The sequence below is a fragment of the Marmota marmota genome, unplaced genomic scaffold (assembly GCF_001458135.2).
Source record: "Marmota marmota marmota unplaced genomic scaffold, marMar, whole genome shotgun sequence".
Lineage (NCBI taxonomy): Eukaryota > Metazoa > Chordata > Mammalia > Rodentia > Sciuridae > Marmota > Marmota marmota.
Window position 1 is genome coordinate 1,159,455 of NW_025999873.1, and position 26,374 is coordinate 1,185,828.

The 26,374-nt window shown below is 35.3% G+C and overlaps 1 protein-coding gene across 8 annotated transcripts in view; it reads left to right on the plus strand.

The window, feature by feature from the left end:
- Positions 1-26,374, plus strand: part of Ulk2 (unc-51 like autophagy activating kinase 2) — a 104,591-nt gene that overhangs the window by 8,770 nt on the left and 69,447 nt on the right. For 6 of the 8 annotated variants that reach the window (XM_048786259.1, XM_048786268.1, XM_048786274.1 and 3 more), the window contains exons 4-12: positions 7,219-7,251; positions 7,724-7,760; positions 15,486-15,659; positions 16,112-16,185; positions 17,682-17,783; positions 18,972-19,030; positions 21,084-21,166; positions 22,989-23,036; positions 23,323-23,411. In XM_048786259.1, the coding sequence (XP_048642216.1) occupies positions 7,246-7,251; positions 7,724-7,760; positions 15,486-15,659; positions 16,112-16,185; positions 17,682-17,783; positions 18,972-19,030; positions 21,084-21,166; positions 22,989-23,036; positions 23,323-23,411 (672 nt within the window). In that variant the 5' untranslated portion in view covers positions 7,219-7,245. The remainder of the gene's footprint in view (positions 1-7,218; positions 7,252-7,723; positions 7,761-15,485; positions 15,660-16,111; positions 16,186-17,681; positions 17,784-18,971; positions 19,031-21,083; positions 21,167-22,988; positions 23,037-23,322; positions 23,412-26,374) is intronic. The other 2 variants (XM_048786262.1, XM_048786263.1) reach the window with 2 other exon arrangements.

Consider the following 26,374-nt stretch of genomic DNA (forward strand, 5'->3'; position numbering starts at 1 on the left):
TTTTTTTTTTTTTTTTTTTTTTTTGGTACTGGGGATTGAACCACTGACCCACATCCCAATCCTTTTTTTATATTTTATTTAGAGACAGGGTCTTGCTGAGTTGCTCCGGGCCTTGCTAAGATGATGAGGCTGGCTTTGAAGTCACAGTCCACCTGCCTCAGCCTCCCAAGCTGTTGAGATTATAGGCATGGGCCACTGTGCCCTTCGAGCATTGCACATTTGAGGCCAGCCTTGGAAACTTAGTGAGAACCTGTTTCAAAAAAAGGGGGGTTGGGAATGGGCTGGGGTCATAGCTTAGTAGGGAGATTTTTTTTTTAAAACTTTTTATATGGCAAAAAATACCATGCAGCCATAAAAAGGAACAAATAGTACATGCTATATAACACATACGAATCTCAGCATGTTAAGAAGAGACAGAACTAAGCAAGTGTGTCTGAAATGAGGAAAATCAGAACAGGAGTGCCCCTTGGTAGCTGGAACAGATGTCAAAGGGAGACAAGGGAACTTTCTGGAGAGATGGAAATATAACATGTTTTTATTGGAAGGATAATCTCAGTATATATACACACATTTGTTATAATTCACTGAACTCTACACTTAAATTTAAGTTTGTGTTAGTGTATATAAATTATACTTCAGGAAAGTATAAAAAAGCATAATTGGCAAATAATAGTTTGAGAATGAGCTGGGGTTTTTTACTCTGGCAGAGTGCTTGCTTAGCATGTGTTCACTGGGTTCAATACTTAAGCACCATATAAAAATAAACAAAAGCATCTGTCCATCTACAACTACAAAAAAATTTATCAAAAAATAATTTGAGAAAATATTTACAACATGACAGCCATAGGCTGATATCTAAAGTGTACAAATTCTCTCAAATTGATAAAGATAATCCAAAGAGAAAATAAGCAAAGGATGTAAATTATTGGTTCTCATAAGAAAAATAAAATGACTAATAAGTATAAGTATTTATACTCACAAACAAGGACTCGGGGGAAATGTAAATCAAAGTTACAGTGAGATGTCATTTCTCACCAAACCAATTGGTGAAATTAAAATGTGCAGTCGGGCCTGGGATTGTGGCTCAGTGGTAGAGCACTCGCCTAGCATGTGTGGGGTTCAGGGTTCGATCCTCATCACCACTTAAAAATAAAATAAAAGTATTGTGTTCAACTACAACTAAAAAAACCCAAAAATATTTTTTAAAAGTGCAGTAGTTCTCACAGGTAGAGTTGAGAACAGAATAGTGTGAGATAGTCTCTTGTGCCAGTTACAGAAATGTGAATTGTGAAAACATTTTTTGAAGTACTGCCTGGTGATACTTGTTTCTGTTCCTTTGCTTCCATCCTCCGAAGAGTATTATTCTCAATGTTTTTATCAAAATGATTTTGCTAATGCAAATCAGGGTACACTCCTCCTCTAGCACTGGCTCCTCATTTCTGTCAGAGTAAAAGCCAAAGTTCCATTAACACAGCCAGACCAATTTGTACTTTTATCAACTTGAAAGAACATCGTTTTTTACTGGCCATCAGTTTTGGAGATCTTTCTAAAGTTTATGTATATGCTTTTTTTTTTTTTTTTTTTTTTTTTAGAGAGAATTTTTTTAATATTTAGTTTTTAGTTTTTGGTGGACACAACATCTTTATTTTATTTTTATGTGGTGCTGAGGATCGAACCCAGCGCCCTGTGCATGCCAGGTGAGCACGCTACCGCTTGAGCCACATCCCTAGCCCTATATATGCTTTTTTTTTTTAATATTTTTTTTTAGTTGTAGTTAGACACAATACCTTTATTTTATTTATTTACTTTTATGTGGAGCTGAGGATCGAACCCAGTGCCTTGCACGTGCTAGGTGAATGCTCTACTGCTGAGCCACAACCCCTGTATATGCTTTTATAAAGATTTTTTTTTCTTTTTTTCTCTCTTACTCCCTGCCCCCTTCCCCTTTTTTTCCTCCCCTCTCTTTCTTTTGAACCCAGGGCCTTTGCATGCAAGACAAGCAGTCTAACACTGAGCTACACCCATGTTTTTGAGATGGGGTTTTGCTGGGTTGCCCAGGCTGATTTTGAATTTGTAATCCTCCTGCTTCAGCCTCCCAAGAAGCTGGGATTACAGTTGTACACCATTGACCTGGGCTTTCTTTTTTCCTTTGTTTTTTTATTTTAGTTATACATGGACGCAATATTTTTATTTTGCTTATTTATTTTTATGTGGTGCTGAGGATCAAACCCAGTGCTTCACATGTGCAAGGCAAGCTCTCTGCCACTGAGCCACAACCCCAGCCCATTTTTTCCTTTGTTAATGCATGTATGTAAGTGTACATACACTAAACATTCTTTGGAAGCATGCAACTTTATTATTATTATTTTTTCATCCCCCATGTTGGGGATGACACTAGGGCCCTGAGCCTGCTAGGCAAGCACTCTGCCACTGAGATACATCCCCAGTTAAACATTTTTTTTTTCTTTTTAATTGGTCCTGACTTTACATTTTTCCAAATCTACCTCCTTCTTGATTTTATAGCATTTTTACTTTCTCTCCACCTCAGCGCCCCCTTAAGAAGTTCATAGGAGCAGTGAAAACAGCTTGTTGCTGTGGTTTCTCCTTCAGTTTCCCCTTCACCATTCTTCTGTGCTGAAATAAGTATAGCTAGGGACAGTCTCTAGGAGAATAATTTCTGGATCATAGGGCATGTGGGGGCCCAACTTTAGTAGATAACTGCCAGTGAATTGCTTTGTACTCCTACTAGCAGATCCTTGCCAACACTTGGCAATTTTAGACATTAATTATGATTTTCATTTGCATTTTCCTGTTGACTACTGATTTGAGCACATTTTGTATGTTTATTAGCCATATAATTATCTTTTTGATGCTGGGTGTGGTGGCTGACACCTGTAATTTCAGCAGTTTGGGAGGCTGAGGCAGGAGGATCACAAGTTTAAGGCCAGCCTCAACAATTTAGTGAGGCCTTGAGCTACTTAGTGAGATCCTATCTTAAAATAAAAGATATAAAAGGGCTTGGGGATATAGCTCAATGGCAAAGTACCTCTAGGTTCAATCACCAGTACTAATAAATAAATATCTTTTTTTTTTTTTGAAATTAATATGGAAATATCTTGCCTGTTTTTCCACTGGGTTGCCTTTTTGTTATTAATTTGTTGGAGTTTAGCCAGTCATGGTGACATATACTTGTAATATTTAAGTGATTTGGGAGACTAAGATAGCAAGCTTGAGTCCAGCCTGAGCAATTTAGACCCTAAAGTATATTATTTTAATATATATTTTTAGTTGTTTAGGGACTTTATTTATTTATTTATATGCGGTGCTGAGAATCGAACCCAGTGCCTCACACATGTGAGGCCAGCACTCTATCACTGAGTCACAACTCTGGCCCCTGTATTTCTTTATATTATTGTGGACTTGAGTCTTACCAGACATATGTATTTGAGGTGACTTATCCCACACTGTAACTTTCCTTTTTACTCTATTAGTGGTTTATTTTAATGAACAGAAATTCTTGATTTCAGTGTAGTCCACGTTATTGTTTTTTTTCCTTTTGTATTTAGTTGTTTGTGTCCTAGTTAAGAAGACTTTATCTACCCTACAGTCATGAAGATATTCTGTATTTTTTTTCTAGTCTTTATTGTTTTGCCTTTCACATTTAGCTCTGCCATCCACCAGGAAGTGATTTTTATGTTTGGCATGAAATAGAGGTCAGGATTTAGTCACATTTACAAATGGGCAGCCATTTGACCTATAACCATTTATTGACCTAGATACCCTTTTCCTTTTGTCTGGTAGTGTTTCCTTTGTCATAAATGAGTAGCCACATATGTGTGGGTTCATTTCTAAACTCTCTAACTCCAGGATTTTGCCATTGTTTTTTTCTTACTATAGTTAAGCCTTGAAACATAGTGATAAGTCTTTCAATTTTTGTTTTTATTCTTCTAGATTACATTTGGTTATTTTTGACATTTTCCATTTCCACATAAATTTTAGAATCAACTTTTCAGTTTCTGTAGAACCAAAACATCCTAGGATTTTGATTGAGATTACATTGAATCTTGGGAATTTCTTTGTAGAAAGGTTTTAAATTACAGTTCAATTTCTTTAATAGCTAAGAGCTTTTTCATTCTCTTATCATTTTGTGTTTTTCATCAAATTGTTTTTCACATTGGCTTACAATTGTTCATAATATCTCTTTTTGGTTTTTAGTAATTAGGTTTTTTTTTTTTGTGGTGGTGCTGGGGATTGAACCCAGGGCTTTGTGTATGCAAGGCAAGCACTCTACCAGCTGAGCTATATCCCCAGCCCAGTAACTAGGTTTAACTCTTATAGGTTTTAATTCTTAGTTATTAAGGAGTTTGAGTAGGGGAATGATGGAGTGAAAGTTCTATGACTTTAATTTTGTGTGTTGGAGGTGCTGGAGAGAAGCAGAGAATGAGGATTTCTAGGTATCAGGAAAGGAGAATTTATGTGAAGTGTGTAGCCATGGCAAATTCTTGGTGTTCTGATTCACTTCTCAGTCTTTCTGATTATACAAGTCCCTCTCTTTGAAGTTCTTTGGTGTCCCAATACCAGTTGTTTCAATTTGTCTATAAGTGACTTGACTGGTTCTGTTAAGAAAAAGAACATTTTCTTTTTTCTTTTTTAACTCTTTCCTGTCTCTTATGTTCCATATTACTTATGTACTTCATTTTTAAAAATGCACTATTTTGTAAAGGGGGCCTAAAAGGAGGGGGTATTCAAGAGAAAAGAATGAGATCTTCACGGCTTTGAAGGTGGGCAAAAGGAGGTGTGCATGAGAGATCAGGATATTTCATTTATTATTTATTAAATAGTGAATAAGTGGAGAAAACTGAATAGTTAGGTATACCTCTTAAATTGTGAATACCTACCAAAATGGGAATTTGACCTCTTCTGTTGAGTGAGCGGAAGTTATTTATGGCTGTTGAGCCTCTCTTAAGAATTCCTAGCTCTCTTTTCTCTGCAGTATTTGGATATGGTGCTGTTACATGAGTAAGCAACACTGATTTGAGATAATATTGTACTTTATACTTGAGAAGAAGAAAATATTATTGAAAGTTGTCAATGTTGAATGATTTTTCATTATTTTAAGGATTACATGATATTTGGTTTGGGTTTGATCAAGTTTTGTGAGGAAAACTATTTGGTTCGCAGTAAAGGTGATTTAACTCTTATAAATATATTTTGTTTTCATTTCTGATGTGAGGAAGCATTTATTTCTTACAAATTTGATCTTCTCAGCTTTTAGGTGCTGGCTGTTCTCGCCTCCTTTCTGATTTGTCAGTGGAGCCCTGCTGTTAGGAAGTCAAGCTAGTTTTGTAGGCTTTTCATTCTGGGGTCCTGCTATGGTAGAAACTGGCTCCTCCTTCCTTAACAGAAAATGGCATCTCCATTCTTGTGAACTTCTGCATACCTCTTGGATCAAAGCATCGATTGGGCAGAATGTATTTTGATTATTTATTAGTCTTCTTGAGAAATGTTTAGCAAATCATCCTGAGGTTTTTTTTAAAAATTTTTTTAGATGTTGATGAACCTTTATTTTATTCATTTATTTATATGCAGTACTGAGAATTGAACCTAGTGCCTCACACATATTAGGCAAGTGCTCTACCACTGAACTACAACTCAGTCCCAGTCCTGAGTTTTTTTATAGACATACTTTTACATTGAGGTCTTTTGAATTGCAGCATTTGGACCTGTGGTAACTGCATGGCAGTTTTTGTGTTGATCCTTGTTGCAGGGAAGAATGCTATCTATACCAGCTGTCAGGAAGCACTAGTTTATATTACTGATTTGGATGAACCGAGACTTTTGTAAATTTGAATTATTATAAAGGTGAAATAAAGAGGGCCTAAAAATGGATATCTAGTTTTTGTTGCTTTTCTTTTTTTTTGGAGGTGAGGTGCTGGGGATGAAACCCAGTAATACTGAGCTACACCTCCACTTCCAGAGTTTTTTTATTAGGTTCAGCAGACAAAATTACCTTTGTAGAATTGCTTTAAACCTTTTCAAATTCTTCCATTAATTTCTGTAGTTAACTAGTGGGCTAGTGTGAGATAATTGTTGATAATTGTTTATTAGATAGTGAATTAATGGAGAAAACTAAATAGTTAGGTATACCTGTTAAATTGTGAATAACTACCAAAATGGGAATTTGACCTCTTCTGTTGATCTTTGAACCAACTCTGAGTACTACTGCTCTAAACTGCCCCCCTTCTGCCCTGCCCTCTTCCTTTTCCCACTGAATACTTTATCTTTTGATTTTAGGATCTTGGTGAAACCAGGTGCTACCTGGAAGCACTATATTTTGAATCACATTTGAGCATAGGCTTAAACCCAAGGGAGACCCAATTTAAAATCTAGTTAATGTTATAAAAATTGTCATTGAAGAGCCAACTAATCAGTCTTTGAATTATTTACTCAAGAAACAGACCTGGAGCTATATATATATTTGAAGGACTTTGTAAAATTTCTCAAATTAGTGCCTTACAACCTTGGAACATATCTTGGTGTAACATCTGATGAACCTTTTTTGCCAACAATTTGCCTGATTATGTGATTGCCCCAAGTAAACATAAAAACCAGGAGAAAAGAACAGTGCATCCTGAGTCATGTGTTCTAGAAATCAGACTTAAAAAAATATGTTTGGAGTTACTAGGAAGGATTATAAGTCATTTTGCTGCCCACCTCATACTTTTAAAAAATTTTTTTATAGTAGATGGACACAATACCTTTATTTTATTTTTATGTGGTGCTGAGGCTTGAATCAATGCCTCACAAGTGTGAGGTGAGTGCTCTACCGACTGAGCTATAACCCCAGCCCCCAACTCATACTTTACAAAGTGCAACTATTTCCCTAAGGACCCAAGAATCTTTCCCTTTTTCATAATTAGTAAATTTACCATGCTCTTTGTCTGAGATATTGTTTTAGGTTAGATGAATTGCTCTTTAGTTTTTTTCATAAACAGAATTGAATTTCTTGATAAATTGTGTCCTCGTTATCAAACCTTGCTTTGACTTTGATGAGGAGGTGCTTAAATCATTGTATTGGGACTTTTCATTTCACTTTCTGATAGATTTTGTGTGTTCACTTTATTAATTTAATAATGATCAAGTGTGTTTTTAAAGTATCATTTTAAAATTTGGCATTTAGTTTTTTTAAGTGTGATATTTAATATGTTTACTTTTTAGGAATTGCCGAACTCTGTCTTTCTGGTGATGGAGGTAGGTATTATACAAGTTTCTATTGAATTCATTTCAATTAATTTGTACTTTTAAATTGACACTAGTTTATTATTAGAAATTTTAAATTAGCTGGGCATGGTGGTGCACGCCTATAATCCCATTGGCTTGGGAGGCTGAGGCAGGAGGATCATGGGTTCAAAGCCAACCTTGGCAAAAGTGAGGCACTAAGCAACTCAGTGAGATCCTGTCTCTAAATAAAATACAAAATAGGGCTGGGGATATGGCTCAGTGGTCGAGTGCCCCTGAGTTTAACCCCCAGTATGCCCCCCTCAAAAAAAGAAATTTTAAATTAATAAAATTGATTTGGTGATTTAGATTCTACTTTATAAAAATTTAAAATTTTGATTATGATGTTTTTTGATGACATTTATATGCAAATTTGACTTAGAATAGATTGAGTTTATCTTGAATTGCTATCTTAATTTTAATTACTTTTTCTTTTGTGTATCAGTATTGCAATGGTGGAGACCTGGCAGATTATTTGCAAGGTAATTTTGTATGTGTGAGAATGTTCAATAAAGATAATATTGCAGTCTGTTTAATCCTCAGAGATGGTTCTGAAATATGCTATCTTTTTCCTGCACTTGTGTAGAAACAATAAATATTTGTGTATTTGTTTAATTCATAGTCACTTTGCTGATTAGTTGTTGTTTATTGTGAGTTTTTTTCATATTTATTTACATATAGTTACCTTTTATTGCTGTCTCTGTTGGCAGTGAAAAAGGGGATCCTTTCCCCAGGAGGAAAGGAACCAAATAGAATCTCTCTCCTTCAAAAGACTTTATTGGAGGGGCTGGGGATTTAGCTCAGTGGTATAGTGCTTGCCTAGCATGAATGAAGGCTGGGGTTAATTGCCAGCACCAAAACAAAAAACAAGAAACAAAAAATTTCAGCTTGCCACAGTGACATGCCTGTATTCCCAGCAACTTGGAAGGATGAAACAGGAAGATCACAAGTTCGAGGCCAGCCTGATGAACTTAATGAGACCCTGTCTTAATAAACAATAAAAATGGCTGGGGATGTGGCTTAGTGGTAGTGCCAGCACCCTTGGATCCAATCCCTTGTTCTGCAATTGAACAAAAAGACTTGAAGAGGTTGCCACTAGCAACCCAAAATTAAAAAATAAAATAAAAAATTTGTAGGGGAAGAATGTATCCAAGAATCTATTTATGGGAACATTTCTTATAATAAACCCAACAAAATTCAATAGCATTGTAATGGATTAAATGTGACAAGGTGCTTGAAATTTTGTACCCAAAATGCATACATTTTGAAGCATTCAGATCAAATTGTATACCTCCAAAGTATTTTATTTTAATGATGCTATATAGGAGGCTAATATCTATTTGTTCATCACTTAAAAATTGCAAGGGAAATATGCAAAATGAAAGTAATCTGTTAATACGTTCAGCCTATAAACAGATTGTAGCAATTGGTGGTAAAAGCATTAAGGCTAGTGAATACACACACAAAATGGACAATTTATAAAAGAGAAACAATTTATTAAAAATGTTTGATTTGGTTGTAGCTCAGTGGTAGAGCGCTTGCCTTGCACGCATGAGACTCTGAGTAGGATCTTCAGCACCACATGAAAATAAATAAATAAAAATAAAGATATTATGTTTTTCTACAACTAAAAAAAAATGTTTGATTTTACCTAACAGTCAGGGAGTGCAATTAACAATGACTCAAACAAACAAACAAACAAAACAAAACAAAAAAACAACCCTTTAAAATATAGAATATTGCCCACATTCACAATCTGTGTAAAGAATAACAAAGTACACTGGTGTACACTCCAAATTAAAAAAGAATTATAAATACAGTTGAAACTTCTTGTAAGTCCTCCTGCAGTTCCATTCCCATCTTTCATCTATAGGTAACTATTGTCCTGAATTTGATAGATTAAAAAAAAATCTGTCAGTTTATAAAACGATGTTTTCAAATTGTCTTTCTTGAGTAGATAGAATGCAGTAAGATGAGTACTTTGATTCACTATCAGTGAAAGAAGTTGAAGCTAGGAAGCATCTTGCTCTGTCTTGCTGTCTGTCTCTGAATCTTGTGTTCCTTGACATCCTAAGGGTTCCTGGTACAGACATCTTTGTGCTAGGGTCAGACCAAGTGGTACGTATATCAGCTTACAGTACTTAATCAGCTTAGAGTTTGCTTCATAAACAATACAAGCATGTTATCCAGTGAAGCAGATTTAAATTAATTTTGACAGTTATGTACTTGATGTTGAACTCTTGTGTTTGATATTTCTAGAGTAGTATTGTTAAATCAGGGGACCAAATAGTGGAGTTTGAATGTTGGAATTAACCAGGCAATCATAGTTCTAGTTCTAATATTTATATCACTTAATTGCTGTGTAATTTTTGTTTTTTTAACCTCTTTCCAGAACTTCTCTGTCATAGTCCATAAGGGGATCTCCTATAGCTTAAAAATACTTCTAAAGACATAAAAAATGTTATGGTCTTTAAGGAATTGCCTGCAGTTGCATTGTCTGACACAGTAGCCACTGACCACATGGGGTCTTGAACTGTGGCTAAATTCATTTGTGCTATAAGTGTAAAATGCATACTGAGTTTTTAGCACTTAAATAGAACAAAAGAATGATTAAATCTCATTAATTTTTGGATATCATTCCAAGTTAAAATGATAAAATTTTGGATGTATTGGGTTAAATATGTTAATTTCATCTTTCTTTCCTTTTTTTGGTACCAGGGATTAAACCCAGGGCCACTTAACCATCGAGCCACATCTCTAGCCCTTTGTATTCATTTATTTATTACTATTTTTTATTCTTTTATTTGTTTTCATTTTTATATGGTACCAAGGATCAAACCCAGTGTCTCATGTATGCTAGGCTAGTAAGTGCTGTACCATTGAGCCACACCCTGGCACCCCCTTTCTATTTATTTTATTTATTTATTTTTTTGGTGGTGCTGGGAATTGAACCCATAGTCTTGTGCATGTGAAGCAAGCACTGTACCAACTGAGCTATATCCTTTCATATCTAGGCACTTAGGGAGACGAGGTTTACTTCATGTGCCCTGACTGCCATCATTCAAAATTTATTGGCAAAATATACTGTTTTTCCTAAATAGAGTNTTTTTTTTTTTTTTTTTTTTTTTTTTTAATGTGCTGGGGATTGAACCCAGTACCTCATGCATGTTAGGCAAGTGCTCTACCACTGAGCCGCATCCCTAGCCCTAGAAAGACATTTATTTTTTTTAATGTTTATTTTTTAGTTTTAGGTGGACACAATATCTTTATTTTACATTTATGTGGTGCTGAGGATCGAACCCAGTGCCTTGTGCATGCCAGGCAAGCACTCTACCACTGAGCCACAACCCCAGCCCCTAGAAAGACATTTTAAATCAAGAGAAGACAGTCAGAGCAGAAGGATTGCAAATGAATTTTTTTTTTTTTTTTTTTTTTTTTAAAGAAAGAGTGAGAGAGAGTGAGAAAGAGGGAGAGGGAGAGAATTTTTTTAATATTTATTTATTAGTATTTGGCGGACACAACATCTTTGTATGTGGTGCTGAGGATCGAACCCAGGCCGCATGCACGCCAGGCGAGCGCGCTACCGCTTGAGCCACATCCCCAGCCCCCCCTTTTTATTTTTAAAAAATACTTTTTAGTTGTAGATGGACACAATACCTTTATTTTAATTTTTTTTGTAATATTTATTTTTAGTTGTAGTTGGACACAATATTTTTATTTTTTTAATATATTTTTTTTAGTTGTAGTTGGACACAATACTTTTGTTTCATTTATTTTTATGTGGTGCTGAGGATCGAACCCAGTGCCTCACAGGTGCTAGGCGAGCACTCTACCGCGGAGCCACAACCCCAGCTCTTGTTTTTTATTTTGAGACAGGGTCACACTAAGTTGCTGAGGCTGGCTTTGAACTAGTGATCCTCCTGCCCCAGCCTCCCCAGTTGCTGGGATTACAGGTGTGTACCACCTCTCCTGGCTTCTTTCCACTTTTAAAAATATAACTACTAGAAGATTTAAAGTTACATGTATGGTTCACATGGCATTTCTATCACACAGCTCTGGTTTGCAAGGTCTGGAATGTCTGGAAGGTCGACTGCCATTGTATGATAACATGATCATTCAAACCTTTTATATGCTCTGATAAATAAAAATTCACAATTTCAAAAGATAGAAAATAAATTCTGTCAATTGGAAGCTTAAAAAAATTTCTAAATTAATTAGTAAACTGTGTTTTAACATTAGTTATAGTATTCTAAGTGTGGCATCTATAGCTGAGCCTACTCTTTTGATGTTAATTTCCTCAAGAATTCATTCAAAATAGTTTTTGACGTTGTCACTGCCTTTGCTGTTTTTGAAGTGAGAATTTCAGTTTCCAGAATTGTGTTTGAAACAGCTTAAAGTTGGTCATTGTTTTTTTTAAGTATTTATTTTTTTGTAGTTGTAATTAATTAATTTTTATGTAGTAGTAAGGATCGAACCCAAGGCCTTGCACGTGTGAGGCGAGCACTCTACTGCTGAGCCATATAACCCCAGCCCCAAGTTGGTAGTTGTTTTTATTCCTCATGGGATAAGTGTTAGAATTTGGACTCTGAATCAGATAAATTTCAGGTATATTCAATGTTATGTCACAGGACATAGATATAAGTTTTAAGCACCTGCAGTAATTTTAAAGTAGCTAAATTATTCTAAGCCCCAAACTGAAATTATAAATGAGTAAAATGAAAAAGATGTGATATCCATTTTGTTGGAATGTAATTTTAAGTAAAACATCATTGATTTGCCCCACTAGCTAATATGAAGTAATGTGTATGTTGACATTTACAAGAAAGTAGATCTGAAAGAATATGTTCTAAATTTTTTTTCTTTTTTTTGTATTTTTTTTTATTTCAGTGCTGAGGATGAACCCAGGGCCTCACACATACTAAGCAGGTGCTCTACTAAGTTTCACCCCAGCTCTGTACTCTAAATTATTCATTTTTTTGGGGTACTGGGAATGGGAGTTGAACCCATGGGCGCTTAACTCCTGAGCCACATCCCTAGCCCTTTTTTATTTTTATTTTTTTTTATAAATAAAATAAGTAAACAGATATTTGATTATTAGAAATATGACTCAAAAGAATGTCTTTTCATTTATAAGCCTATACTATTGCCTAATACCTAAACTGGGTATTTGATTGGCTTAAAGTTCCATGATCCTCCACTTATTTTACTTTGCTCCTGAACACTCTCTGCACTCTTTTGTAATCTCCAGTAAAATTTTCACTGTCTTTTTTTTTTTTCTCCTCATCTTCTCTTCTCCTGCTAATGGCCAAATTCTATTTTTTTTTTTATATAACCTTAAAAAACTATAATGAAAAGAAAAAATTACCCCTCAAGCATTAACAATAGCACCTGTAGCCTCTATCTGCTTAGATTCTTTTTTTTAAATGATTTTTTATTTATTACCATTACAATTCTTAATACACCATTATACAATAATTTATCATATCTCTGATTATATATAAGGTATGTTGACACCAAACCTTTTTTTATTTTTTATTTTGAAACAGGGTCTTACTAAGTTGCATACGGCCTTGCTAAATTGCTGAGCCTGGCCCAGAACTTGAATCCTCCTGTTAGCTTCCTGAGTTCCTAGTTTATAGACATGAGCTCCTGTACTTGGCTCAAATTCTTAACTCTGTTCTTTTCCAAGAATAATATAGATTTCATTTTTATATATTTTTGTTTGTTGTTTTTTTAACATTGAACATCAGGACAAGAGCCCCAGAGAATAAAAAGATGGAGGACAAGTTAAGAACAGTCCTCACAGGAAAAATATTTGGTAAAATTTATACCATGTTGATTTGTTTTATCTGAAGATATTAAGAACATAAATGTCAGTATGTCATTAAAGTGGTTTTATTTTATTTTTGGTACTGAGGATTGAACCCAGGGGTACTTTTACCATTGAGCTACATCCCCAATCTTTTTTGATATTTTACTTTGAGGCAAGGTCTCACTAAATTGCTGAAGCTAGCCTTGAACTTGTGATCCTTCTGCTTCAGCCTCCTTAGTTGCTGAGATTATAGGTGTGTGCAACCATGCCTGGTGATATATTTTTTTTTTTTGAAGTTTATTTATTTATTTATTTATTGGTTGTTCAAAACATTATAAAGCTCTTGACATATCATATTTCATACAATAGATTCAAGTTGGTTATGTACTCCCAGTTTTACCCCAAATACAGATTGCAGAATCACATCGGTTACACATCCACATTTTTACATAATGCCCTATTAGTAACTGTTGTATTCTGCTACCTTTCCTATCCTCTACCATCCCCCCTCCCTCCCCTCCCATCTTCTCTCTCTACCCCATCCACTGTAATTCATATCTCTCCTTGTTTATTTTCCCATTCCCCTCACAACCTCTTATATGTAATTTTGTATAACAATGAGGGTCTCCCTCCATTACCATGCAATTTCCCTTTTCTCTCCCTTTCCATCCCACATCATGTATCTGTTTAATGTTAATCTTTTCTTCCTGCTCTTCCTCCCTGCTCTGTTCTTAGTTTCTCTCATTATATCAAAGAAGACATTTGGTATTTCTTTTTTAGGGATTGGCTAGCTTCACTAAGCATAATCTGCTCTAGTGCCATCCATTTCCCTGCAAATTCTATGATTTTGTCATTTTTTAGTGCTGCGTAATACTCCATGGTGTATAAATGCCACATTTTTTTTATCCATTCATCTATTGAAGGGCATCTGGGTTGGTTCCACAGTCTAGCAATTGTGAATTGTGCTGCTATGAACATCGATGTAGTAGTATCCCTGTAGTACGCTCTTTTAAGGTCTTCAGGGAAAAGTCCAAGAAGGGCAATAGCTGGGTCAAATGGTGGTTCCATTCCCAGCTTTCCCAGGAATCTCCATACTGCTTTCCAGATTGGCCGCACCAGTTTGCAGTCCCACCAGCAATGTACAAGAGTACCCTTTTCCCCACATCCTCTCCAGCACTTGTTGTTGTTTGACTTCATAATAGCTGCCAATCTTACTGGAGTGAGATGGTATCTTAGGGTGGTTTTGATTTGCATTTCTCTGACTGCTAGAGATGGTGAGCATTTTTTCATGTACTTGTTGATTGATTGTATGTCCTCCTCTGAGAAGTGTCTGTTCAGGTCTTAAAGTGATTTTTTTTTTCCTTGTGATGCTGGGGATTGAATCTAGGGCCTTATGCATGCAAGGCAAGCGCTCTACGAACTGAGCTATATCCCCAGTCCTTAAAGTGAGTTTTTTTGGTTTTATCTGTTTTTATTAATGCCATTTAAAAAATATTTTTTAGTTGTAGATGGACACAATGCCTTTATTTTGTTTATTTTTTTATGTGGTGTCAGGATCAAACCCAGTGCCTCATGCATGATCAGTAAGCTGTCTACCGCTGAGCCACAACCCTGGCCCCCATTTTTTTAAATATTTATTTTTTAGATATAGGTAGACACAATATCTTATTTTATTTTTATGTGGTGCTGAGGATTGAACCCAGTGCCTCATGCATGGTAGAACACAATATCTTTATTTTATTTATTTATTTTTATGTGGTGCTGAGGATCCAACCCAGCGCCTCTCACGTGCTAGGTGAGCACTCTACCACTGAGCCCCAGCCCCAGCCCCCTTGTAAAGGTATCTTTAGTTATGAAAGATCCTATGAGGGTCAGGGGTGTTGGGGCAACAGAGAAGATGTGAGGAAAAAGATGAGGAGCTCAGATCCCTGTCAGGTACAAGAGGCGGTAGATGCCACACAAAGATTTCACCTGTTTTTAATTCATGCTTATGTGATGATTGAGTCTAAATAAGAATGATTATTCCAGGTGTTTGACTAACATGAAGGTTTATAAAGGAGATCTGCATTTGTTGAGCACCTCTTGTGTTCAGAGCTGTTTTTATACCTTCTGCAAGTAAATACAAGAAGGGAAAAGCAAAACAAAACAAAAAACCGTAGTGAAAACAAAAATGCAAATGCAAATCAACTCTCTTTACATCAGTTTGGTTACCATGTTGGAGAAATCTTATATCCCTTCATGGTAGACTTAATTATTAAAATAAAAAAGGAATAAGTATGAATCCTAGTTCTTTATTCCTTTCATGCCCTCCTTCACAACTCAATTCTCTTGATGGAATATACAGATGGTATTTGATTTGTGTGCTTAAATATTTATGTGACTCCTTTTCTACCAGCTAAAGGAACTCTCAGTGAAGATACTATCAGAGTGTTTCTACATCAGATTGCAGCTGCCATGCGAATCCTGCACAGCAAAGGAATAATCCACAGGGATCTCAAACCGCAGAACATTTTGTTGTCTTACGCCAATCGCAGAAAGTCAAGTGTCAGTGGTATTCGAATCAAAATAGGTAAACAGCTATGTTTTGCTTTATGGAAAGGATGTTTCTGAGACTTAGTATTTTTAGATAATTTTAGTTCAGCTTCTTTTGTCAGTTTTTTGGTGCTCTGGTATAAAATTTACTTGAAGCCGTCAGTAAGAAAACAGTTCAAATTCTGTATCTGGTATTGATACTTAATGAGAGCTATATTAATAAATCATTTATTATATTAGCATTTTTACTTGGGAAGATTGGTATTCCTTGGTTACACAACTTGTTGAGTAGTGAATTGTACAGTTGATTATAACTACTATTTTTTAGTTTGTTGAAATTGAGATAGCTACTACTTTTCCTTCAGTGGCAGACTTATTCAGTAAGTTCTTTGTTTTTCACAATTCCTGTGTCTTAAAGAATCATATGATATTTGTTAAGAGTGAGCCAAAAGTATCATTTGTTTTTCTACTTTTTATTTTGTGAAATAGCGGATTTTGGTTTTGCTCGTTACCTACACAGTAATATGATGGCTGCAACGTTATGTGGATCCCCAATGTACATGGTAAGTAAGTTTGTGCACCATAAGCATTGAAATTTAAATATAATGCTTGTTTCTGAGTAATATTGATTTTTATATATGGTTGAACATTGTTATTTCTATTATTGATGTTAATTATAGTACCAGTACTGCAGTTATCTTTTGCTTTAGCATAGTGGGCTATGAAATTAAGTCATTTTTGTCCATTTGCCTTTATTTTTTAATAATTTTTATAACTAATAAGAGAGAAACCCTATTAAGTTGAAAATAAAAATTCATTAAGTATAAAGATGCAATAGTTGACATAGTTCTTAGGAATATTTAAAAATACCTCTTCTGCTAATACCATTTTCTCCATGTTTTCTGTCTTGACAAGATCCCTGAACTGTAGACAGCCCCACACTTAATGATAAAAATCTTATCTTTTCTCTTTATGCTTTCATGTACCTATTATTATATCTGTTAGTTGTAGGCTATGAAACTTCTAAACTAATGGGAAAAACATTTTTTTTCTTTTGGTACTGGGAATTTAACTTAGGGCCCCGTATGTATATGCTAGGCAAGTGCTCTATTGCTGAGCTATATGTATAGACCTAATGTGAAATATTAAGTTTAGAAATAACTTAATTCTGGAACTTCAGAATTATGTGACATAAATAAATGTCTGTTCCTGTTCTATATATAAGATAGGTTTATATTCTTCTAATTGGGCTAGTGTGGTATACCCCTATCTCCTTATTTTATGAGAAGTGGGAAAAATACCTGTAACAAGTAGTAGAGAAAAGCCTTTGCTTTTAAGATTCATTTTATTTTTTTAAAATATTTATTTTTTAGTTATAGTTGGACACAATACCTTTATTTTTATTTATTTATTTTTATGTGGTGCTGAGGATCGAACCCAGGCCCTCGCACGTGCAAGGTGAATACTTTACCAATAAGCCACAACCCCAGCCCGTTAAGATACATTTTATTATTGTGTTTTACATCATAATTTTTCTGTAATTGGAAAAGCTTTCAAAATGCAGAAAAAATGTAGGGAAAAATGTAGCATATGCCTGTGAACCTACCATCCATATTTAATGAAGTTAATATTTTGCCATGTTTGGCTTGAGCTTTGTTTAGAAATTAAAATATTTCAGACAACCCAGTTACCTTCTCCCTAATCTCATTACCTACACTCCACCTCTCATAACTTTGAGGGAATCTTTGTTCTGTACTATAATTGGTGTGTATTTTTCCTTCTTATTTTAATACTTTTACTGTACTTTGTGTCCATCATAATATGTAGAAATATTTGTTTCTCCTTTTCATGTGGCATTGTTTTTGAGATTTGCTAGCAAATCTCAAGACCTCATAATTATGTCGATCTAAATTCATTGCAGTGTCATTTGATTAGAGAAATACCACAGTGTGTTAATTTTTTAAGTAGTTATGAGTGTGACCATAGCCAATCAACTAATACATGCATGTTAATTATGTATTTAACATTCATTCATGTTTCTTCAATTTTCTATATTCAGGCTCCTGAAGTTATTATGTCTCAACATTATGATGCTAAGGCAGACTTGTGGAGCATAGGAACAGTGATATATCAATGCCTAGTTGGGAAACCACCTTTTCAGGTAGCCTGATTTTTTCTTTATGTCCTCAGTTTTGGAATCTTCTCATTTTGTAGTTGCCTTTGACTTATAAAATGAATACCTTGAAAGCAGTGTTTTTGGATCCTTTGTGACTTACTTTGATTTTGTTCCAGGAAGAAACTGCTATGGTCAGCTAGAACATCTTTTGCTTTTCATTTATCTGCCTGCCTTTTGTAATTAGACTGGGCATGAAAGCTGGAGGATGTTTTCCAGGCTAGAGAAAACTGGCTGGAGTCTAGCAGTGGTGGGAGGTGGGTGTGAATATTGACAAAAGCACTTTCTGCTTAGTCTGGTTTTGTGGTCTTAGAATCCATGTGAGGATTGGAGCTGATCTGGGAGATCCTTGGAAATCCTATCTCCAACTCTGACAATGTTGGGTGAGAGGGAGTTAATTGTTGAGGTTTTTTTGTAAATTACTTTGGGTTTTTCTTCTTTTTCCCTACCATCCTGTAAAGAAGTGGCCTTACAGATAATAATTATGATGAATTTTGTTGAGTTCATATTTCGATGTTATAATTTCTTAGTTACAAAGATTTTTTTTAATCTGAAAACTTGGAACAAAGTGAAATTATTTGCCCAAAATGTTTTAAACAAAATCAGTGAAACCATTTTAATAATTTCTAATTTTCCAATCTAATTTGTATGTAGAGTCAGTTTCACTAATCCTGCAGCTCTTGCTATAAGGATGCTATTTATTCCTATGGAGATTTTGGATAGTGCCAGTATACTTAGTTCCTTTCCTTGAATTCTTTGAAGGTCCTAAGTTAAATACACTTCTATTTTACACAATAATAATTTACCTTTTGGGTAGACCATGTAACCTCCAGAATAGTAGATTTTTTTGTTTGCTTGTTTGTTTTGCAGTGCTGGGAATCTAACCTAGGACACTGCACATGCTAGGCAGGTGTAATTCCAGAGTTTCATTCCCAGCCCTAGAATAACAATTCTTAACTTTAACAGTTTGTCTTTAGAAAAGGTACAGTATATCCATGTGTAGAATTTGCACAGTTCCTTAATGACTAATCCTTCAGCAATTCAAGGCTTTCAAGTTAAAATTCTAGTTCTCAAGAATACAAATATTGATCATATGATTTGGAAGTTCTAAAATCCCCTCCCACATCACCACTTTTGTCAGGAAACTAAGCTCCCCACCCTTCTTTCTTTTAACAGGCCAATAGTCCTCAAGACCTAAGGATGTTTTATGAAAAAAACAGGAGTTTAATGCCTAGGTATGTATTTAGATTACACTGAGTTTTACTCTTTGTGAGCATTGTGTTATTTATTTGAACCCTAGGTGTTTTATGTAGAATTTTACTCTTTGTGAGCATTGTGTTATTTATTTGAACCTTAGGTGTTTTATGTATTTCTGTGAGTGTTTTTTCAATTGACAGTGATGTTATGGCAGGAAATTAGAAAATTGCTAACACAGTGGAGGTACTTGTATAGTGCTGGACCATTTTATTTTTTGTTTTTTAAATATAAAGTAAATTTAAGATAAAAAATTACAGAAGTTTTAAATGTGTTCTTTGTGGGGAGGCAGACAGAATAAATGTGCATAAAGTAGAAAGTAAATTCCTGTCTATGCTTTGCCCTGTTCTGTAGGATTAACGAGAGTTTGCTCTGGGTCTTTCCGAATCTTTTATGTGGGAGTTTTTTTAATACATGTTTGCTCATTTATGAGTATGTTTACACATACACATATAGTTCAAGACAAGTTACACTGTATTTTATGAATTGTTCTGAAACTTAACTTTAGTATTTCTTACTATATACATTAGTATATACATTCAATGACAATATATAGAGAGATACTGCATCCTTTTGAATGGCAATCTAGAGTCCTATAGTTAGGTGTTCCATATTTTATTTAATCAGGTCCTTATTGTTTTCATTTTTTGGTTGCTACAAGCACACTTTAGTGTGTGTGTGTGTGTGTGTGGCGTGCACTTGTATGTACACAATATCATGGTGCATTTCTTTAGGATGGATTCCTAGAAATAGAATTATTGGACTGAAAGGTATGCTTTCCAAATAGGCTGTCCCAGATGAAATAGCCATGTAAGCTTTTTTCCTCACATTTTTTTTTTTTTTTTTAAAGAAAGAGTGGGGGAGAGAGAGAGAGAGAGAGAGAGAGAGAATTTTTTAATATTTATTTTTTTAGTTCTCGGCGGACACAACATCTTTGTTTGTATGTGGTGCTGAGGATCGAACCCGGGCCGCACGCATGCCAGGCGAGCGCGCTACCGCTTGAGCCACATCCCCAGCCCTCCTCACATTTTTTAAAATTATTAAAAAAATTTTTTTTTTGTAGTTGTAGCTGGACATCATGCCTTTATTTTGTTTATTTTTTATGTGGTGCTAAGGATCAAACCCAGTGCCTCACATGTGCTAGGCAAGCCCACTGCCACTGAGCCCCAGCCCCAGCCCCTTTCCTCACATTTTTACCAACGTGTAATGTTGAATTTCCAGACTTGATGACTCATAAATGGAGTAGGACAAAGTAGATAATAATTTAATTTGCATTATTCTCTTCATTAGTGAAATTGGCTGTTTTCTTCTCCTTTTGATGTTGGGTATTGAACCCAGAGCCCCTTGCAAGCTAGGCAAGTGCTCTACCTCTGAATTATACCCCAGCAAAGCTAGCTACCTTTTTTTTTTTTTATTTGCCTTAATATTCTTTTGTGGTTTTTATTTCATTATTGCTATATTACTGTTACTCATTTTTCCATTGCTTTGCCATTTTCATATTAAAGAATTATATTCTTTTTTTAAAAAAATATTTTTTAACTGGGCACAATATCTTTATTTATTTATTTTTATATGGTGCTGAGGATCGAACCCAGGGCCTCGAATGTGCTAGGCGAGCACTCTATCATTGAGCCACAACCCCAGCCCCAAAGATATTATATTCTTACTTGTACTTATTTAAGCTCTGCCCCTTTCCAGACAAAACTGGATGTGGCTCTTTTTCTAATAGAGAGCTTCATAGTAACTATTTGTGCAAGTTGTGTTAAAACTCAGAGATGTTGGTGTTGTGCTTCTGGAGTGCTTTATTCTTGTAAATACTTTAAACCAATAACAATAATAGTCACAATTGATGTTATTTCTCAAGGGCTATTGTAATGCTCTACCCTCTCCCACCAAAATATTATGCTTTGCTGTGGTCTTTTTATATTTGTGAAACTGCATATACATTTTCCATATTTGCCATAATGAAGGCAAAAATAATGTATTTAATATAAATAAACTTACCACTTAGGTTGTTTTTTTCCTTTTCCCCAGTATTCCTAGAGAAACTTCACCTTATTTGGCTAATCTCCTTTTGGGTTTGCTTCAGAGAAACCAAAAAGACAGAATGGATTTTGGTAAGTAATAGTTTCAAATTTTGTGTGCTTTCTAATTTTACTTTTATGTACTCTGAAGAGATTGAAAGTTGATACTATAAAGATGTCAGAAGAAAAGTAGTTAATTTATTTATTTATTTTCTCTTTTTTTTATTAGTTGTTCAAAACATTACAAAGCTCTTGACATATCATGTTTCATACATTTGATTCAAGTGGGTTATGAACTCCCATTTTTACCCCGCATACAGATTGCAGAATCACATCGTTACACATCCACGTAGTGTCTGTTGTATTCTGCAAATTACAGTTAATTTAAATTTTCTTTTTTTATCATTTTATTATTCTGCCCCTCTTTATTTTCTTTCACTAATTTTGTAGATATTTATTGAGTCCTTATTATAATCTAGGTACTGAGATAAACAAATTAAAGAAAATTCCTGTCCTCATTAGCATATATTCTATTGGGGGGGGAGACAAATTATAAACTATAATTGCATACTATATTAGAAGGTACAAGGTACTATGAGAATAATAGGGACAGAGGATTGAAATTTTAAGGTCAGAAGTAAGGTCTTTACTGAGAAAGTGGCATTTAAATGATTTGATCAACTTGAAATGAGTGTGAGCTATGAGGATAGGTATGGGAAGAGCTGTTCAGGCAGAGTGAATAGCCCGTTCAAAGTTTTAGAGTAGAGAGCATGCATGAAGCTTGAGGAACAACTAGAAAGCGGCTAAAGACAGGCTTTTCTCTAAAAGTGTAATGGGAGCCATTGGAAGGTTTTGAGTTGAGGGAAATTGATCTGACTAATGTTTTTAAAAGGATAAATCTGGCTGCTTCTTGAGCATGGACTGTGTATGAGGAGAAGGTCAGAGGCTGGGAGACTCTTCAGGACATTCTTGGTTACCCAAGTGAGACAAAATGGAGCTAGTAATTTTTAGTTGAATGCAAATTTTTGATTAACACAAAGATGTAGTAATTTTGACAGCTTATTAGGCTGGTATAATAGCAGTGGAGGTTGTGAGAAGAAGCTGGGTTCTGCGTTTTTCTGAGGGCAGAGGCAACAGTGTTTACTGATGGTTTGAATGTGGGGTGTGAAACAAAGAAAATATTCAGCAACAACTCTGAGGATTTTGGCCAGAGCAGCTGTAAGGGTGGAGTTGTTGGTTACAGAGTTAGGGAAGATTATGGATAGGGCAAGACTGTGGGGATCAGAAGAGGGGTTCCAGCTGGATATGTCACATTTAAGATAATCATTAGATATCTAAGTGCAGCTGTCAGAAGCCACTTGAATTACGGAGGAAAGATTGGGGGTTTATTTTTGAGAGTTGTCAGTTGATGGGGTGATATATATTAAACAGATTGATTTCTAGTATAGCGTTTAAGTTCCTTTATTGATTCTTTTTTTGAATGCTGTTGAGTCATGGTTGCTTTATCGATTACAGTATGCATCGTAAGTTAGCATAGTCTATTTCATATAAATACTAGCTGAATCCCAGTATATATTAAAACTTTGTTTTTCTGATATTGCTCCATTCCTTCCTCCCTTTATTCTGTAATTGTCACATATGTCACATCTATGTTATAATCTCAACAGTGTGGTATTATACCTATTGCTTTATATAGTTTTATGTCTTTTTCAGAAGTTAAGGGAAGAAAGAAAAAAATAGTGAAAAATCTGTATATCTGTCATTCTTGGTATTCTTCATTTCTTCTTGTGGATTCAGATTACTGTTTAGTATCACTTTTTGGCTCCAGCATAATTCCATTCCTTCTTGCCTGTCTCCTTTGTGCTATCATTGATTAATGTCTGTTTAAAGATTACATTCTCATTTTTCCTTGCAGAAGCATTTTTTAGCCATCCTTTTCTAGAGCAGGTTCCAGTAAAAAAATGTGAGTACTCTTTGTTTTTCCATTTTTTACTTAAAAGAGTGAATATAAGCTAATAAAAAAAATTAGTATTTTGTATTACAAAATAGCAGTTGTTTTTCTATCCATATCCAAGTTGAAAAAGATCTAGTAATTTTTAGTTGCCTCCATGGCAGCTAATTAAGTAAGTAGTTGAATGCAAATTTTTGATTAACACAAAGATGTAGTAATTTTGACAGCTTATTCTATTAGGCAGTGCTTGTAATGTACTATAGTATGATATAGCTCTTTGGCTGTGTTTATTCCCCAGCTTGCCCAGTCCCAGTGCCTGTATATGCTGGTTCTGTCCCTGGAAACTCCTGTGGCAGCTCTCCATCTTGTCGCTTTGCTTCTCCACCAGTAAGTTCCCATTTTATTAGAATAATTCCAGAATTAGTGCTATTGCATTTATTCACAAATGGAGCTTGCTCTGGAGGCTCTTTTTTTATTAGTGTTTACTAATTAAGCTGAAGTTTAAGAGAAAGTGTTAGAGTTGGATCAAATGGACCTATTTTTGAACCGCTTTCCTTTCTTCACTGTGTAGCTTCAGCAAAAAATATTACCTCTCTGGGCCATTTCCTCTGAACACTGAGCACAGTACTACCACGTTTTTATACTCTATAGGATTTTGGTGATGATACTTGCAAACAAAGACTACCCATTACAGGTGAATAAGCAATAAAATTTATTTTACCTGCATACTATAAATGTTGGGATTATATAGGATTTCTAGTGTGGAGTAGTGACCTTGGAGTCATATTTTTATTGGTTTGATTGTGATTACTGACCCCTTAAAGTTTCTTCTCAAACCTCTTTTCTTCTTCTGAAGTTCCCAAGCCATTTCTTCCATGACTCTGTTCCCTCCAGTTTAAGTACTTTGTCCTGATCCTCAGGACTTCTGATTACTCTTGTCACCACTTCTTATTTATTTATTTTTATTGATTTAAAAAACATGACAGCGGAATGCATTACAACTCTTATTACACATATACAGCACAATTTTTCATATCTCTGGTTGAATATAAAGTGTGTTGACAACAATTCATATCTTCATACATGTACTTTGGATAATGATGTCATCACATTCCACCATCCTTGCTAATCCCCTGCCCAATCCCTTTCCCTCCCTCCCCTCTGCCTTATCTAGAATTTATCTATTCCTCCCATGCAACCCCCTCTCTGCCCCACTATGAGTCAGCCTCCTTATATCAGAAAAAACATTCGGCATTTGTTTTTTTGGGATTGGCTAACTTCACTTAGCATTATCTTCTCCAACACCATCCATTTACCTGCAAATGCCATGATTTTATTCTTTCTTATTGCTGAGTAATATTCCATTGTGTATTTATGCCACATTTTTTTTAATCCATTCATCCACTGAAGGGCATCTGGGTTGGCTCCACAGTTTAGCTATTGTGAATTGTGCTTCTATAAACATTGTTGTGGCTATGTCCCTGTAGTATGCTGTATGCTGTCACCACTTCTTACTGTACTCTCCTAGGGTGTTATTTTATTTTTAAAAAATATTTTTAGTTGTAGCTGGACATAACACCTTTATTTTACTTATTTATTTTTCTGTGTTGCTGAGGATCAAACCAGTGCCTCACATGTGCTAGGCAAATGCTTTACTACTGAGCTACAACTCTAGCCTCTCCTAGGGTTTTACTTAGCTCTCTTATGTTCTTCTTCTTCTTTTTTTTTTTTTTTTAATTGACCCTTCCCCCAAATCTGTGTTGCAGCCTGTGACCTTGAGACTTTTACACAGCTGAAGGTCCAAGGCTCTGTGTCAGCTATTGTGAATATTTTTCAGGTTAGCCTGACAGACATGAATTTCTTGAATTCTGTTGGCAGAATGGTGGAGAAGCCATAAAAGGAAGTAATTTTGTGGTTAGCCAGTTGAGACAACTCAGGTTTAAGAGCATGGAGTTTGGGAGTTCCTACTTGGCATAGTAACTATTAATTTCTCTGAGCCCTCCTCATATTCAAAACGAGTATAATTTACTTCCTTAATAGGGTTCTTTAAGGATAAACAGGCTTAAGCCCTTACTACTGTGTGCAGTACACAGTAAGTACTCAAGCAGTGATGACAGCTGTTATTATTTTTCAGCGAAATCTAGTAGTTCCTAGTTAAAGCAGATGGGAAAGTAACCTATTGCTAACAGACAAATCTTGAAACTGGCAAAAACCTTTCTTGTAGAACCCTGTAAATCCAAACCAAAAGTGGATGTAAGACTTACTTTATATTCCTGTGAAGGTGAAAAATTAAGAGAGGAGAAAGAACTTTGTATATTTCCTATGTCAGTCTGGAATACTTGAAGAACACAAGAAAAACAAAAAAAGCTACTCTGGATTTGGAGCTTGTCAGGGAGAAAGGTAGAGGAAGTGTATTGACATACAAAACTTTATCTGGAGCCTGGTAGACTGGCCTCATCCTGGCCCCACTACTTTCTCACTGGTAACTTTGAGCTGGCCACTTAGAGAACTGAGTCTGGATGTTCTCCTGTGGAACTAGGTCTGGTTAACCTTTGCGTGCAGGGTTTTTTTTTGTTTGTTTGTTTTGGTTTGTTTATTTAATTCATTAATTAGTTTGCTTTTCATATTATGTCTCACATTGTGTCAAATATATACTTTATAATAAAACTTAAAATTACTATGGGGTAGGCCCTTTTCACATATAACCACCACCATTAAGGGTTTTTTAAAAAATTTAATTGGGTGACAGTAGGTAGGTAAGTCAGTCGTGTGTGTGTGTGTAAATTTTACATATAAAAATTATATGTATAAATGCATATACATATATACATAGTATATACATACAGAGCAAGGGGCTGGGCATAGTGGTACATGCCTGTAATCCTAGCTATTTGAGAAGCTGAGGCAGGAGGACCATAGATTGAAGGCCAGCCTGAGCAACTCAGTGAGACCCTGTCTCAAAAAATAAAAGGGGATGTAGCTCAATGGTAGAGTGCCTCTGGGTTCAGTCCCCAGTACCACCAATAAATAGATAGATAGATAGATAAAATAGATAAATAAAAAAACTAGGGACATTGCTCAGTGGCAGAGCACTTGCCTAACATGCATGAGACCCTGGGTCTAATTCCCAATTCCACCAAGGTATATAAACCTCAATTGCCTGTGGGAATAAGGATTAGGGGCATCATAATCAGACTGAGGATTCAGGAGGGCTTGTCTAAAGAGAGTATTGTTTGAGCTGAGTTTTTAATGAATGAATTAGCAAAAAGATGGTATATAGACAGGAACCCCCATATAAGAAGTGATGGAAATGTGAACCACTGAAGGAACTCTAGCTCTCCTTGGGGACT